The 13872-nt window shown below is 47.8% G+C and overlaps 1 protein-coding gene across 4 annotated transcripts in view; it reads left to right on the forward strand.

Annotated features, from left to right (window-relative positions):
* Positions 1-13872, forward strand: part of CLIP2 (CAP-Gly domain containing linker protein 2) — an 84241-nt gene that overhangs the window by 48955 nt on the left and 21414 nt on the right. For all 4 annotated transcript variants that reach the window (XM_069873934.1, XM_069873937.1, XM_069873935.1 and 1 more), the window contains exons 4-8: positions 2372-2496; positions 8180-8393; positions 9361-9558; positions 11335-11438; positions 13086-13146. In XM_069873934.1, the coding sequence (XP_069730035.1) occupies positions 2372-2496; positions 8180-8393; positions 9361-9558; positions 11335-11438; positions 13086-13146 (702 nt within the window). The remainder of the gene's footprint in view (positions 1-2371; positions 2497-8179; positions 8394-9360; positions 9559-11334; positions 11439-13085; positions 13147-13872) is intronic.

Consider the following 13872-nt stretch of genomic DNA (forward strand, 5'->3'; position numbering starts at 1 on the left):
AGGCTACAAAGATGATCAGAGGGCTGGAGCACCTCCCATACGAGGGCAGGCTGAGAGAGTTGGGATTGTTCAGCCTGGAGAAGAGAAGGCTCTGGGGAGACCTTATAGTGACCTTCCAGTACCTGAAGGGGCTACAAGAAAGCTGGGGAGGGACTGTTTACAGAGGCTTGTAGTGATAGGACGAGGGGCAGGTTTAGACTAGACAGAAGGAGGAATTTCTTCACCGTGAGAGTGGTGAAGCACTAACTCAGGTTGCCTAGGGAAGTTGTGGCTGCCCCATCCCTGGAGGTTGGAGCCCCTGATCCAGTGGGAGGTGTCCCTGCCCATGGCAAGGAGGTTGGAACTAGATGATCTTTAAGGTCCCTTCCAACCCAAACTATTCTGTTCTACTCTATGGATGGATGGCTTTCTGGTAGGAACATGACCTGCTCTCTTATTGAGCAGTGGACAAGGAATGACACAATTAGTTATGTGTGTTCTAAGGCAATAGGGCTGGTTATTTTCTCTCCTGTTTGGAAACAGCTTTCTCAAAATCTGTAATATCTGTGGTGATATAACTGAGTGGTTGTGTTGTTTGTGTGAATGATGGAGTGGGGCTCTCCACTAGAGGCCCCAGACTTTGGGGTATTAAGGTGTTTACATGAGACTGTGGGGTTAGAAGATCAGGTGGCTCGGGTAAAGGGATATCTACCTCAGTATCTGTGATAAAAATTCAATAAAAATAAAAACTGAGGGAGCTTACTAGCAATAGTAAAGTCTTATAAATAATTCAGATTAATTGCACCTATGTCGAGTTCAACTTGCAGCTAAAGAAATGTATTAGAGTGGTATTAAAAGAGGCTAAATCTGGTAAACTCGAATAAATGTTTGACTCTGAGTGATGGGTAAAGAATTCTACTGCAGCTGTTCAAATAGGACCCGTGAGGCTTCAGAGCTGGGTTCTCTGATCCCTTCAGGTTTGGTTATCTGCAGGCTGGGAAAACTTTCTCCTTTCTATAAGCCATTTTCAGAAATTCTAGGGATTCATAATTGGTAAATCTGTGACATCCCTACCCTGGAATGTACAATTGGGAGATTTCTGTGTTTGGTTGTCGCTCTTTTCTTTAGGACAATATTATTCTATTGCTACTCATTTATGTCAAATTTAATATTAAGAAAATTCATAACCACCAGTCATTCAAGATAAAGCTGCAAGTTTAGTTTAAATATCTTTTTAAGCTTTCTCCCTTGAAACGAGGCTTTGGCAGAGATGAGCTAAGAAAAGGTTCAGTCCTATCTAGTGGAAGGCTCCACTCCTCCATCCACACAAACGATATGAGCACTCGGCTGCATCCCTGTAGACATTAGTTATTTTGAGGCTGTTCCCAATCATATTTACTTCAAGTACCAGCCTTTAGAAGAACCCTCCTACTTTTCCATCTGTCTCTTCTCAGCACAAGTAGCTCAGCGAACCTGAAGGAGCTTCCAGTGTAGAGGCAGAGGCAGCTGCTGCTCAGTGCGATGTGCTCTCCTAGCAGGGATCAAACACAGTGTCGTAAGTTCCTGACTTGTGCTCTCCTAGAGGCTACTCAGCATGCCGAAAGCTGTAAGTTACCTATAGGAGCAAAACGTTTGATTTAGTCTTATTTCTCCATGGAGGGAAAGTAACCTGTGCTAGTGGAAGCCTTGCAGCAAGATGGGATCCTTTCCTGTGCAGCACGCTAGTGTCGTGAGTTGATGGAGGATGTGGAAGAGTTGGGTTTTTTTGCACAAAATGCCTCTATTTTGAGAGGTTTGCTGGCAGAGCTGTTTGCTGCGTCCTAGCAAACCCCGCGTGGGGACATCTGAAGAGTGATGGGTGCCTTCCTGGCTTGTCCTATTGGTGTCCTGTCCTAGTATTGCTCAGAACTGCCAGCTGAAAGAGCATGGAATTGAAACTCCATTAGTCCAGATCTTTGTTCTTTATGGAAGGCAGGAATAAGCTTAGTATTGGTTTAGTATTTGATAGGAATGGTTGGACTTGATGATCTGGTGGGTCTTTTCCAACCTGGTGATTCTGTGATTCTATAAGCTGCGTGTGGAGGGCTTAAACTCTTTCACAGCCTTGCAACTAACTTGTATGTAATGAGTTGACGCTTCAAAATATGTTTCCATTATATTTGTCCTGATGCCTTCCAGGCAGGCAGATCCAAAAGTCTCGACTTGTAATTATTGGAGAGACATCTGCAGTTCTAGGAGAGCTTGATATGGAAACTCTCCATTTTGGTTCCATTGGATCTAAGAGAAGACACTAACGATGTATTTTTTCCACTCCATTCTCCATAGTTGTCCCAGCTTTCATCATCTTTTGGCAGCGCCGGTGCTGCTCTCTCTAACCTCTTATCTCCAACAGGTTGGTGGGACAAAGACAGGAGTTGTGCGCTACGTGGGAGAGACGGATTTTGCCAAAGGAGAGTGGTGTGGCGTGGAGCTGGATGAACCGCTGGGGAAGAACGATGGAGCAGTCGCTGGTACAAGGTACGGGAAGCTCTCCAACCCAGCCTGGGACATACAGGGTCGTGCCCAGCTCAGAGGGTGGCTGGGGGCCAAATCCCGTTCGATCTAGGAGGAGGACTCGGGGCTGTGTGTGGCTGTTTGTTTGGACATCGTGGGTTGGAAGGAATTTTGAGCCTTCTAGGCTTTGAGGTGGCTTTGCAAGGAGATCAATAGAAACCGCATCACTGGAGTATTTTAAAACAGGATGAGGTAATGACTGTGGAGAAGTAACCTGAGCGGTTTCAGGAAATAGGAGAGAGTAGAGAGTAGATGACTTACAGTGGGATTTAGGTTTTGCTAGAAACTGTTTCTGTGATTGTATGAGCTCTGCTTTCTGCCTTTCTGCCTTCATAGATGCAGCGCAAGCAGCAAGTTTATAATCCACTGTGTCAGGACTATAGGAGATAAAGGTTTGAGTCTGTATTTTCCTCAGCTGGATGTTATTTGTTCTCTTCTTTCTGGAGACAAATTTCCAGAGATCTGAAAGAACAGCTAGGAGTGCTGTCTGTCCTTGGACTGACTCTGTGCTGTGAGGGCTGTCTGCTTATGGATCTTGCCACCTCTGGCTCCACAGGCACCTCCACTATTCCCTTTTCGAAAAAAAAGCCCTTGGTAGTACCTATACAATGTCTCACAGGCTTGCTGGGAAGCTGCTTCTGTTTCTGTAGAAGTTAGAGGAGGGAATGACCCTCAGCCTCAGAGCTTGAGCTTGGGAATGTTCAAATCTGAGTTATAGAGCAGCACTTTGACCCTACTTCACATACAGGTGGAACAGTTTTCTTGTACTTCAAGTTTCTTTGGTGGGAAATATAGTTGATTTCTTGGAGCTTCTGAAGGGAATCTTGCATTAGACCTGAGATCGAGCTTTGAAACTGAGGAGCTGAGAGTTCCTCACTTGTTAAATATCAGGTTCTGCACTGAAGGATTCTTGTGTTGGGTCAGCCTTGTTTTTATTTAAAATAAGAGAGGTGCTGCTGTGTTCAGTGTCAAGACAGGAAAGCGGTGAATGACTGGCAGCACACGGCTGAGTTCCAGCCTGTTGTCAAGAGAAAAGAAATTGGTTGGTAAAATAAGTCATGGAGGGAATCAAAGTCTCTTTCTTTATCATGCGCAACAAATTATCTGTAAGCTTAATCTTCAAGGTGTTCAGAAGTGATTTATTTTCTCTGCACGTGGAAGCTGTGGAAAGCAGATGTATGTAAGAGTTCTCTCTATCTCTCATCCTCATGCCTCTGTTGCTGTGTTTTGAAAATCCAGCTTATGGAGGTCAACTTTGTTCTGAAACTGCTACATTTCGGGTGAGGTTTCTATGGTGTGTACCCTGTTTATAAGGTTTCTCTTTTGTTTCACATTTTATCAAGGGCAGGAAGAATTGAGCTCCACGACAGGGATTGGGAATGAAGTAAAAGGCTTATTTTAGTTAAAAGGTTTTATTTAAATAGGGGAGATGGAGGGAAGTCAACAAGGACATCCTGGCCCCTTACATCCAACACCTTCCAGCAATATTGGATATCAGGTGATACAGAAGTGGTACAGGTGGACTGTCCAGCTACAGAGCTGTCTGTCCAAAACTGATCTGGCTTCAGGTTTGCAATGTTTGTCCCTGGTCATCCTTTGAGCCTTCATCCAGCCTTCTTATTCTCTTATATCACAGGCTGATTTTAACAGCAGAGTTTTGGAGTAAAGCAAACATAGTAACACTGACTCCCCTGGTGTATGCCCACACCCCTCAGAGCCTTCCTTACATTTTCTGTGTCTGCACTGGATTCCCAGTACTGCCCTGAGCTTGTCCTGCAGAATCAGCCTGGGCAGAGGCCACTTAGAACTTTGGTGTCTCTCTGCTTGGCAGTGGTTGCCATCTAGTGAGCATCTTTGGCCTGGCTGCTCAAGACCAGCACTTGCTGTTCTACACAGCTGGAGAGTTGAGTCCAGAGAGCCAGCTGGAGACGGGAGGCTGGTGGGAGTAGGAGAGCAAACATGGGTGAATGAGCCAGCAGAGGAATCTGTCACCGTCTCTGCTGCCTTGGTTTCTCCAGAGGAGTCGGTGATGAATCAGCTGGAAATTCGAGGAGGGTCACTGTGATTCTTCTGCTGGTTCAAGAGGGGCATCCGGGTCTGGGTGTGCATGAAGGGAAGGAGGAAGGGCTAGGGATTCCCAAGCAGCTTGAGGCTCTCTGGTGGAGGCTGCCAACAGGCTCTGGCTCAGTAGCAGTGTCTGAGAGGAGGAGATCGTTGCGGTGAGCCCCCTCTCTGTGCATCACATGGGTGCTGCTGCAGGACTGGGGAGTTTGCATCTGCTTTCCTGTCTGCACAGAAGACTAGAGAGATGCTAGTGTGGTTTTCTTGGTTTCTTACCCACGAGGCCAGGCAAATTCCACTTACTCCTCTCCAGTACATTAACCCTTACTTGCTCATTCTACTGTTCTTCCTCCCATCTTTGCTCCTGTGGGACTCTTTGCCTACTAAGCTGCTTGTGCTTTTGCTTTCATGCAGGCTGAAACTCATCAACAACAGGCTTTGGACACTGAAGATTTTATCTATTTCAAAACTTCCTATGCTGTTTGCCACCTGCAGTTTGCGTCACCGTCACAATCCCACTTTTCTTCCCTGTTGTTTTTCTGTAATGTGAGCACAGAGCTTCCTGGAGCTCCTTCGGGAAACTACAGGCCTGTCAGTCTGACCTCAGTGCTGGGAAAAGTCATGGAGCAGGTGATCTTGAGTGCTATCATGAAGCACATGCAAGAGAACCGGGTGATCAGGCCCAGTCAACACGGATTCACAAAAGGCAGGTCTTGCCAAACTAACCTGATCGCCTTTTGTGACAAGGTGACCTGCCTACTGGACGAGGGAAAGGCTGTGGATGTATCTTCCTGGACTTCAGTAAAGCCTTTGACACAGTTTCTCACAGCATTCTGCTTGAGAAACTGTCACCTCTGGCCTGGACAGGCGCACACTCTCCTGGGTGGAAAACTGGTTGGCTGGCCGGGCCCAGAGAGTGGTGGGAAATGGAGTTAACTCCAGCTGGAGGCCAGGGACAAGTGGGGTTCCCCAGGGCTCAGTGCTGGATCCAGCCCTGTTCAATGTCTTCATCAATGATCTGGATGAAGGCATCGAGTGCACCCTTAGCAAGTTTGCGGATGACACTAAGCTGGGTGGAAGTGTCGATCTGCTGGAGGGTCGGGAGGCTCCAAAGGGATCTGAACAGGCTGGACCGCTGGGCTGAGTCCAATGGCATGAGGTTTAACAAGGCCAAATGCTGGGTCCTGCAGTAGGGGCACAACAACCCTGTGCAGTGCTACAGACTAGGAGAAGTCTGGCTGGAAAGCTGCCTGGAGGAGAAGGACCTAGGGGTGTTGGTTGACAGCGACTGAACAGGAGCCAGCAGTGGCCCAGGTGGCCAAGAAGGCCAATGGCATCTTGGCTTGGATCAGAAACGGCGTGGCCAGCAGGTCCAGGGAGGTTCTTCTCCCTCTGTACTCAGCACTGGTGAGACCAAACCTCGAATCCTGGGGTCAGTTCTGGGCCCCTCACCACAAGAAGGATGTTGAGGCTCTGGAGCGAGTTCAGAGAAGAGCAACGAAGCTGGGGAAGGGGCTGGAGAACAAGAGGAATGGCTGAGAGAGCTGGGGGTGTTTAGCCTGGAGAAGAGGGGGCTGAGAGGAGACCTCATTGCTCTCTCCAACTCCCTGAAAGGAGATTGTGGAGAGGAAGGAGCTGGGCTCTTCTCCCAAGTGACAGGGGACAGGACAAGAGGGAATGGCCTCAAGCTCCACCAGGGGAGGTTCAGACTGGACATCAGCAAAAAAAATTTCACAGAAAAGTTCATTGGGCACTGGCAGAGGCTGCCCAGGGACGTGGTTGGGTCTCCATCCCTGGAAGTATTTAAAAGATGGTTAGACGAGGTGCTCAGGGACGTGGTATAGGGGCAGATAGAAGTGGTTGGACTTGATGATCCAAGAGGTCTTTTCCAACCTGGTGATTCTATGTTTAGCACTCAATGAAAGCAGTTCTTGGCTTTCAGACAGGTTTGGCCGATTTTTCTCTTTAGCCAAGTGTTCTGGACCAAATTTCTGCTTCTGAACTATAAAAGATGATTGCACCCACTGGACTTAAAGACAATGAGCAGATGTAGTGTGATGCAAGTTTGGACTTGCTAAGAGCTGTCAGGGGGCTTTTGAGGGACTTGGCCTTTGCTGTTGTTGTACAGTCATGAGTAGCAGTCTCTTGGACCTGAGGGAGAGGCTTTGCCATGTTGTTGGTCTGCCTGTGCCTACTCCAGTTTGAGAATGTGATGCTGAGCAGAGCTTTGGCTGGTTTGTAAGTGGGCAGACTGATTTTCTTCCCTGGGTCCCTGGTCAGCAGTGAGGTCACCCTGTGGTATGGCTGGTTTTCCAAACTCAAGGATCTGTCTTGACAGCAAGCAGAAGTGGCAAAGCAATTTTTGGATTATAGGAAGTTGTTTTTTTCCAAAAAGCTTGTTATAGGTGAAATTGAGCTTGAGCAGATGGTTGAAAAGGGAGCACTTTCTCATCTGGCTGGAGATGAGGCTGTTCTCTGGCCGCCAAAGCACACAGAGGCTGTGACACGGCTGTGGGGCTACCAGCATTCAAAAGGGAATTGGGGAGGCAGCTGCTCACATCTGGAGAGAGGGGACTATGTTAGCAAAGCTGGATTTGTGACTTTTATTCATTAGGATCTGGTTTTTATGTTAACATAGGACATGTGGCCCAGTATTTTCTCCTGAGCTTGCTCTGAAACTGCTCTTAATGGAGACAGTTCTCTGTGTTGACTACTCCCCTGAAATGAGGGATGTAACCCCTAGAGGTGATCGGGTTTTACATGTTGCAGTGCAGGTGGCCAGCAACAGATAAACTCTGCCTTGAGCTGCTCAGCTCAAGCTCTGAAGGGACTAACAAGGTTTGATGCTGTGGGTTTTGACTCATTTGTATTCAGGAAGGGGAATTCGGAGAGGCAGAATCATCGGGCTCACTGCAGTTGTGGAGGAGAGTTTTCACCATAATTATCCAATTCTCCTCTTTTTTTTATGCTTGCTTCTTTTTAAGTTTCTTTGCATGGAAACCAGTTTCCCTTTCGCTGCCACCTGGAGGAGATGACAAACAGTGGAGTTTGCTCTAATGGTATTTTTAGCTACAATCTTAGAAGCTGCGTTTTCCCCTTTTGTTTTGGGAGGAACGTTTATACAGAGCTGTGTGGTTCAGATCTTTCTGTTCGACACGCTTTGCTATGTGATTTTCCTGCAGAGTAGGGTAGAGAACACGTGTGAGTTTTGGGAAGGTTGGCTTGTTGTGGTAAGGAAGGAGGAGCGCGTGTGCTCTCGCTGTGTTGCTGTGCTGGGATCTTTGTGCTGTCCAGGCTACCAGATGGGTCCTTCCTGGCATCTCATCAAATTGTGCAATAACAGAGCCAGGCAGTTATCTCGGGTTTCCCCGCTTAAGCACCACAAGTGTAAACACAGAGATTGCCACTACTCTTAAGTGGCAGTAAAGGAAAAAAATAATTCAACCACTTGCATGCAGGAAAAGCAAAGCACTAAGAGATGAGCCGAGGGTCCAGGGTTGCGTATTGCTTAACAATGCCATTCTGCAAGTCTTGGGTGAGATGGATGCTCTATGATTTCCCAACTGGTGCATCTCCTGTCCTACAGGTATTTTCAGTGCCCTCCCAAGTTTGGGCTCTTTGCTCCCATCCACAAGGTGATCCGAATTGGGTTCCCATCAACCAGCCCTGCCAAGGCGAAGAAGAGCAAGCGCATGGCCATGGGAGTGTCTGCCTTAACCCACAGCCCCAGCAGCTCGTCCATCAGCTCTGTCAGCTCGGTGGCATCATCTGTTGGGGGCAGGCCCAGCCGCAGCGGGCTGGTAAGTGGCTCTTTCCAGAGACTGTGCTGCCTTCGTCCACTTCTGCTGTGACCTTGCTCTGCAAAGTGGGAGGGTTGGGGTTTTGTTTCAGCGGCTGCACTGAGCAGCAGCTTCTTCCCCATCAATGGATTGAGGGGAGTGTGGGATACCGGTTCCCATCTCACAAATAGGGCTCCCTCCATGGACATGAGAGTCTTAACAGACACTAAGCGATTGTGACCATTAAGGAGCCTGAACTGCTATTTGCAGTGAGATAAATCTCAGCTCCGTAAGGAGGTTTTATAAAGGGTCCCTGCAGAAAAATGTCTTTGCTTCTTGTCCTGCGTGGTTGTGTAGCAGCGTGCTGCTGTTTAACAGCTAAGGGAAAGCTCCTGCAGTGGCTGCGTTTTACTGTGGAGGGGTGCCACTGGATCACGTGCCACATGCTTTGGAAGGTACTCAAGAAGGAGGACAGCAGAGCAGGCAGCGATATTATTAAAAGCTCTGTCTCTGCTGTAGTGTGTGCTGCAGAGCACCCGCAGTCAGCTTGGCTGGGGAAGCGGGTGCAGCCTCTGTTACTGGGAGTGGATCCAACCAGCCCATACCAGTCTCCAGCTGAGATAAGTCCTCCCCACTGAGCTCACTGTTTGAGGCTGCGCCAGTGCAGGTCATCACTGAACTATCTTTAAGAAGGCAGATGATACTCTACATGATAATCTTTCCTGACCCAATTCCAAGCCCATGTGCTGTCCTTTGGGAAATGGTCCTGTCATTGCAGCGTGGCAGAGCTGTTGAGCTCACAAGTGGTGTTCAGATGCTTTGCAGACGTGTTGACCCCACCTGTAGGGTCTAGACCTGAAAGCACAGTTCTGTATGGCCTAATAAATGATCCACAGGTGAGCGGCATTTCAGATTTAACAGGGCTCTTCAAGCTATTCTGGACTGTGAAGGACATAGCTTTACTCCTATCCCTTTTTACCTTTTCCAGCTGACAGAGACCTCTTCTCGTTATGCCCGAAAAATCTCTGGCACAACAGCTCTCCAGGAGGCACTGAAGGAGAAGCAGCAGCACATCGAACAGCTACTGGCAGAGCGGGACCTGGAGCGGGCTGAGGTTGCCAAAGCCACCAGCCACATCTGTGAGGTGGAGAAAGAGATTGCCATCATGAAGGCCCAGCACGAGCAGGTAGGAGACAATATGGCTTTAGCACTAGCACACAAATATAGAATCATAGAATCACCAGGTTGGAAAAGGCCCACCAAATCATCGAGTCCAACCGTTCCTATCAATCACTAAACCATGTCCCTCAGCACGTTGTCTACCTGTCCCTTAAACCCCTCCAGGGAAGGTGACTCAACCCCCTCCCTGGGCAGCCTCTGCCAGTGCCCAATGACCCTTTCTGTGAAAAATTTTTTCCTAATATCCAGCCTGAACCTGCCCTGGCGGAGCTTGAGGCCATTCCCTCTCATCCTGTCCCCTGTCACTTGGGAGAAGAGCCCAGCTCCCTCCTCTCCGCAACCTCCTTTCAGGTAGTTGTAGAGAGCAATGAGGTCTCCCCTCAGCCTCCTCTTCTCCAGGCTAAACACCCCCAGCTCTCTCAGCCGCTCCTCGTAAGTCCTGTTCTCCAGCCTCCTCACCAGCCTCATTGGTCTTCTCTGGACTCGCTCCAGAGCCTCAACATGAGTCCTCTGAAAGTTTCAGATCATGATAACGTAACCTGTGTTTTGCTTCCTGATCTGAAACCTGGGCTCTGAATTTCTTTCATGTGGAGATGGCTTCCTGCATGGTGGGTTCTTTCTCCACTCCTGCCAGTGGAACGTGTTCTCTCTCCTCCAAGCGAGGAGTAGAAAAAGGACTGTGCCAGAAAAAGGACAGGAGATGGTTTGTTTGGTGGATCAATACATTTGAAAGCTGAAATGCAAGTGGAAGGCAAACTTGTTCCCTTTAGCCACCCAGTCTGGCCTTGGCTGTGGCTGCATTGCAGTGGGTTTTGATGCTGTTGGACACTGCTGAGAACATGAGCTCAATTCATGTCACTGTTTTCTTGCCAGAGAGGATGTTATCACATTAATCAAATCAAGACATCTCTAAGGAAAACAGGCTGATCATTTTAGCTTTTTTGCACAAGCAGTTGTACAAATGATATTTTATGCACTTGAACACTGAAAGAGAGGAGTCGTGTTTGTGCTGTTTGTCAATATAAGGCTCTACGACGACTGCTGTAGCCCTGGATTCCTTGCTCATCTTTCTAAATCCCAGTCAGCCACTGGGGAGCAGGGATGGGCCTGTGTGTCTGTGTAGTGGGCCACACCTTCAGAAATGCAGGAGAAGTTGGCAAATTAACTGCAAACTGACATCTTCATTGTGTTACAATATTTCCTAGTAATTACTGGGAACAAATGAATTGACACAAGTCTGAAACGTCTCTCTTGCTTCATGGCCAGGACTGAACTGCATCTGGTAACTTCAGACCAGATTTTCAAAGCTGTTCATGCTTCAAATCCTAAAATATTAATCAGAGCTGAATTCTCCAAAGGGTTGAAGTCAGAAAGACGCTGAAGTGTGGATTAAATTTACAGCTGGAGGAGACCAAGCAGGTTTTTTTTTTCTTTTTGATACCTACGTACTGGCTGTTTTGGAAAAATCTACCTTCTTACCATAGCATCCTCTGAAACAGATCAGCAAAACCTTCTGTTCCTTTGTTCTGTTTCACAGAAAGGGTCATTGGGCACTGGCAGAGGCTGCCCAGGGAGGGGGTTGAGTCACCTTCCCTGGAGGGGTTTAAGGGATGAGTGGACAAGGTGCTGAGGGACATGGTGTAGTGATTGATGGGAATGGTTGGACTCGATGATCTGGTGGGTCTCTTCCAACCTGGTGGTTCTATGATTCTATGATCTTTTTCTAAACAACTCTGTACTTCAAATATTGTTCACTTTTGCGCTTGGGCTCTTTTTGCTGCAGTACGTGACAGAGGCAGAGGGAAACCTCCAGCGAGCACGAGCCCTGGTGGATGGGATGCAGAAGGAGAAGATTGAGCTGTTGAACCAACTGGAAGAGGAAAAGAGGTAAGGCGGAAGTGGATAGATGTGGAGGAGATGAAGTCATGGGGGAGATGAGTCTTTTGCCCAAGAACGTCATTTATTGGATCTGAGGAGAAGAAAATGACAACGAAAGTCATCTTTGGATGTCTTCTTCCAGTACTTCAAATACATGTTCCCTTCTCCTGGCCACTGTAGTCTCCCTGCACGTTGGGAAAGGCTGCGCTGCTTCAAGTAACAGGGGGGTTAGAACAGTTGCACATTTGATGTGACTTTTGTCTAGGGTTGGACATTGCCTTCAGATCTCCTTGCCTAAAGATACAGTATAAAACAGAACTGTACTGGATAATAAACAGAACTGTTCTGGTTGGGCCATTCCAGACCCCTGACCTTTCTGTACAATCTGTTTCTAAAGGCCTATTCTTTCCCCTCTCTTTGTGATATGCTGATCTGAAGACCATTCCTTCAGAGGAAGGGAAGTCAGACTAGAGTACAGCCTTACCATAGTGTGATTCATCATCTCCCCCCATCCCAGAGGCCCCATCCATGTATATATGATGAGGCATACATTTCCCCTCTGGATAGGAGAGGAGATCTGCTTGCCATTCTTGGAGTCCAGTTGTTCCGTATACGTAATTAAACTTTTCAGTGGGAATAGAAAGAGGATTTTTGTGTATGAAGTAACTGAAAACAGCATTGGTTTCAATTGACTGATGCCCCTCCTGAGGACAAATTGTTCTTTCGTGCATAAGTCTTTCCAGCCTCCTGGTAGGCAGCTCACTTTCCCAGCTCCGGGAGACCCTTTAACTCAAGACAGCTGAGTTCTTTCCTAAATATCAACAGATGCCCTCTTTAATTAGAGGAGATTTAGACAAGGAAATTTGTTTATGAAGTTAGACGTGTACACTCACAGCTTTTTTTATTTGTAACGGAATCAGAGTCCGTACATCTGGCTACCACTGCAACATTCTCATTATTGCCTTTTTTAAAACCATTGAAAAGAACAAAGAAGACCGAGTTTGGTAGGAGATTGAGTTATTTTTTTTCATCACAGAATTTTCTCTTCCGACTTTGCAGAAGAGTCCTTGGTATCTGTGCATTTGTGCATGTGGGTTTTATGGGCATTTATGCTTGACTGGCCTATAAAGTCCTTGGTGAAGGTTTTCTGCCAGGGTAGCTCCCCATTTCCACGTTGTGGAAAAGAAGCATTGCCCACCCTCTGCCAAGAAGGCAGAGGCTCTGCTCCCCAGGGAGTATCTTGGATGGACCTTGTGCATTTGGTAGAGGTGTTGCCCAGTTCGCAGCTGCAGGAGAACGGGCTAAGAAACTCAGGGAGGGCCTGGTTGTGGCGTTCATGTGTTCAGGATCCTGGTGGGAGCAAGCAGCAGTTGTGCTTGCTGAGAGGTGGTGTAGCAGAAACAGCATCCCTGTGAGCATGGACCTTGCGTTAAAGCAAATGTTTGCTATGTGGAAGCCTGGCTTATTAACCATCTTGCTTGTTCCATGTGTCTTGCCGTTCAGCTTCTGCTGAGCTGTTTGTGTACAAAGTTTGTCTGTGTCCCTCTCCTCTTGGGTTTTGGTTGTGCAGGGGAGGCTCGTGTTCAGTGGCTGTTTAGAAATAAGGTGCTGAACTGGGAGTTGCTGATTGCTCTCTGTCTCTTTTCCTCTCTCCAGGAAAGTGGAAGACTTGCAGTTCCTTGTGGAGGAGGAATCCATCACGAAGGGGGACCTGGAGGTAATTCCTGATACCCTTGCCAAAATGCGGGCTCAAAACCTGATATTGCATGTGGGGCCTCGCTTGAGTAGTTTCTGCTTCCTTTTGCTCAACTCTAAACAATCCTTTATCGGTGGGTTTGCACCTGCTGCAAACACCATGGTACAAGCTGTGGAGATTGTGTTGCCCAGTGACTAATAACGCTAGGAGCTGCCCAGGATTAATCACACGCAGCCAGCCCGGCTTTGAATGTTGCCATGAGTTGTCAAGCCGTGTTAAAATCTGACTGTACGAGTGCATTTCAACATATGTTTCTCCACTGTCAAAATGAATCATCTGCTCAGTCCCAGTCCCTGTGGTGTCCTCTCACAGCAGCTAGTGGGCATGCACAATCTCCCAGTCAATGCTGTTCGATTCCAGCTGAAATGCCACGTATTGTTTGGCCTGCAGAGTCTTTGTGTGGAGTCCTCTCTCCACAATGTGGGGTTTGACACTAGGATGCTCATCCTTTGGAAGGGCTGTTGCTCAGTGCAATGCAGTGAACACTGTGTGAACTGGAAGTGGTGTTGTGAGCTCAACCTTGTGTGGGAGGCTTTTCTGTGATGGGCAAAAAGGGAAAAGAAAATGTTTCTGTGAAAGCGAGGCTCTGCTCTACATGTGTAGGTCAAGGGGCTTTCCTTTCTCATTAGCTAGAGTGCCAGGTTAGTAACAGCAAGAAGTGTCAAGGGATCTGCTCCTCTGCTTCTC

The sequence above is a fragment of the Phaenicophaeus curvirostris genome, chromosome 21 (genome assembly GCF_032191515.1).
Source record: "Phaenicophaeus curvirostris isolate KB17595 chromosome 21, BPBGC_Pcur_1.0, whole genome shotgun sequence".
NCBI classification, from domain to species: domain Eukaryota; kingdom Metazoa; phylum Chordata; class Aves; order Cuculiformes; family Cuculidae; genus Phaenicophaeus; species Phaenicophaeus curvirostris.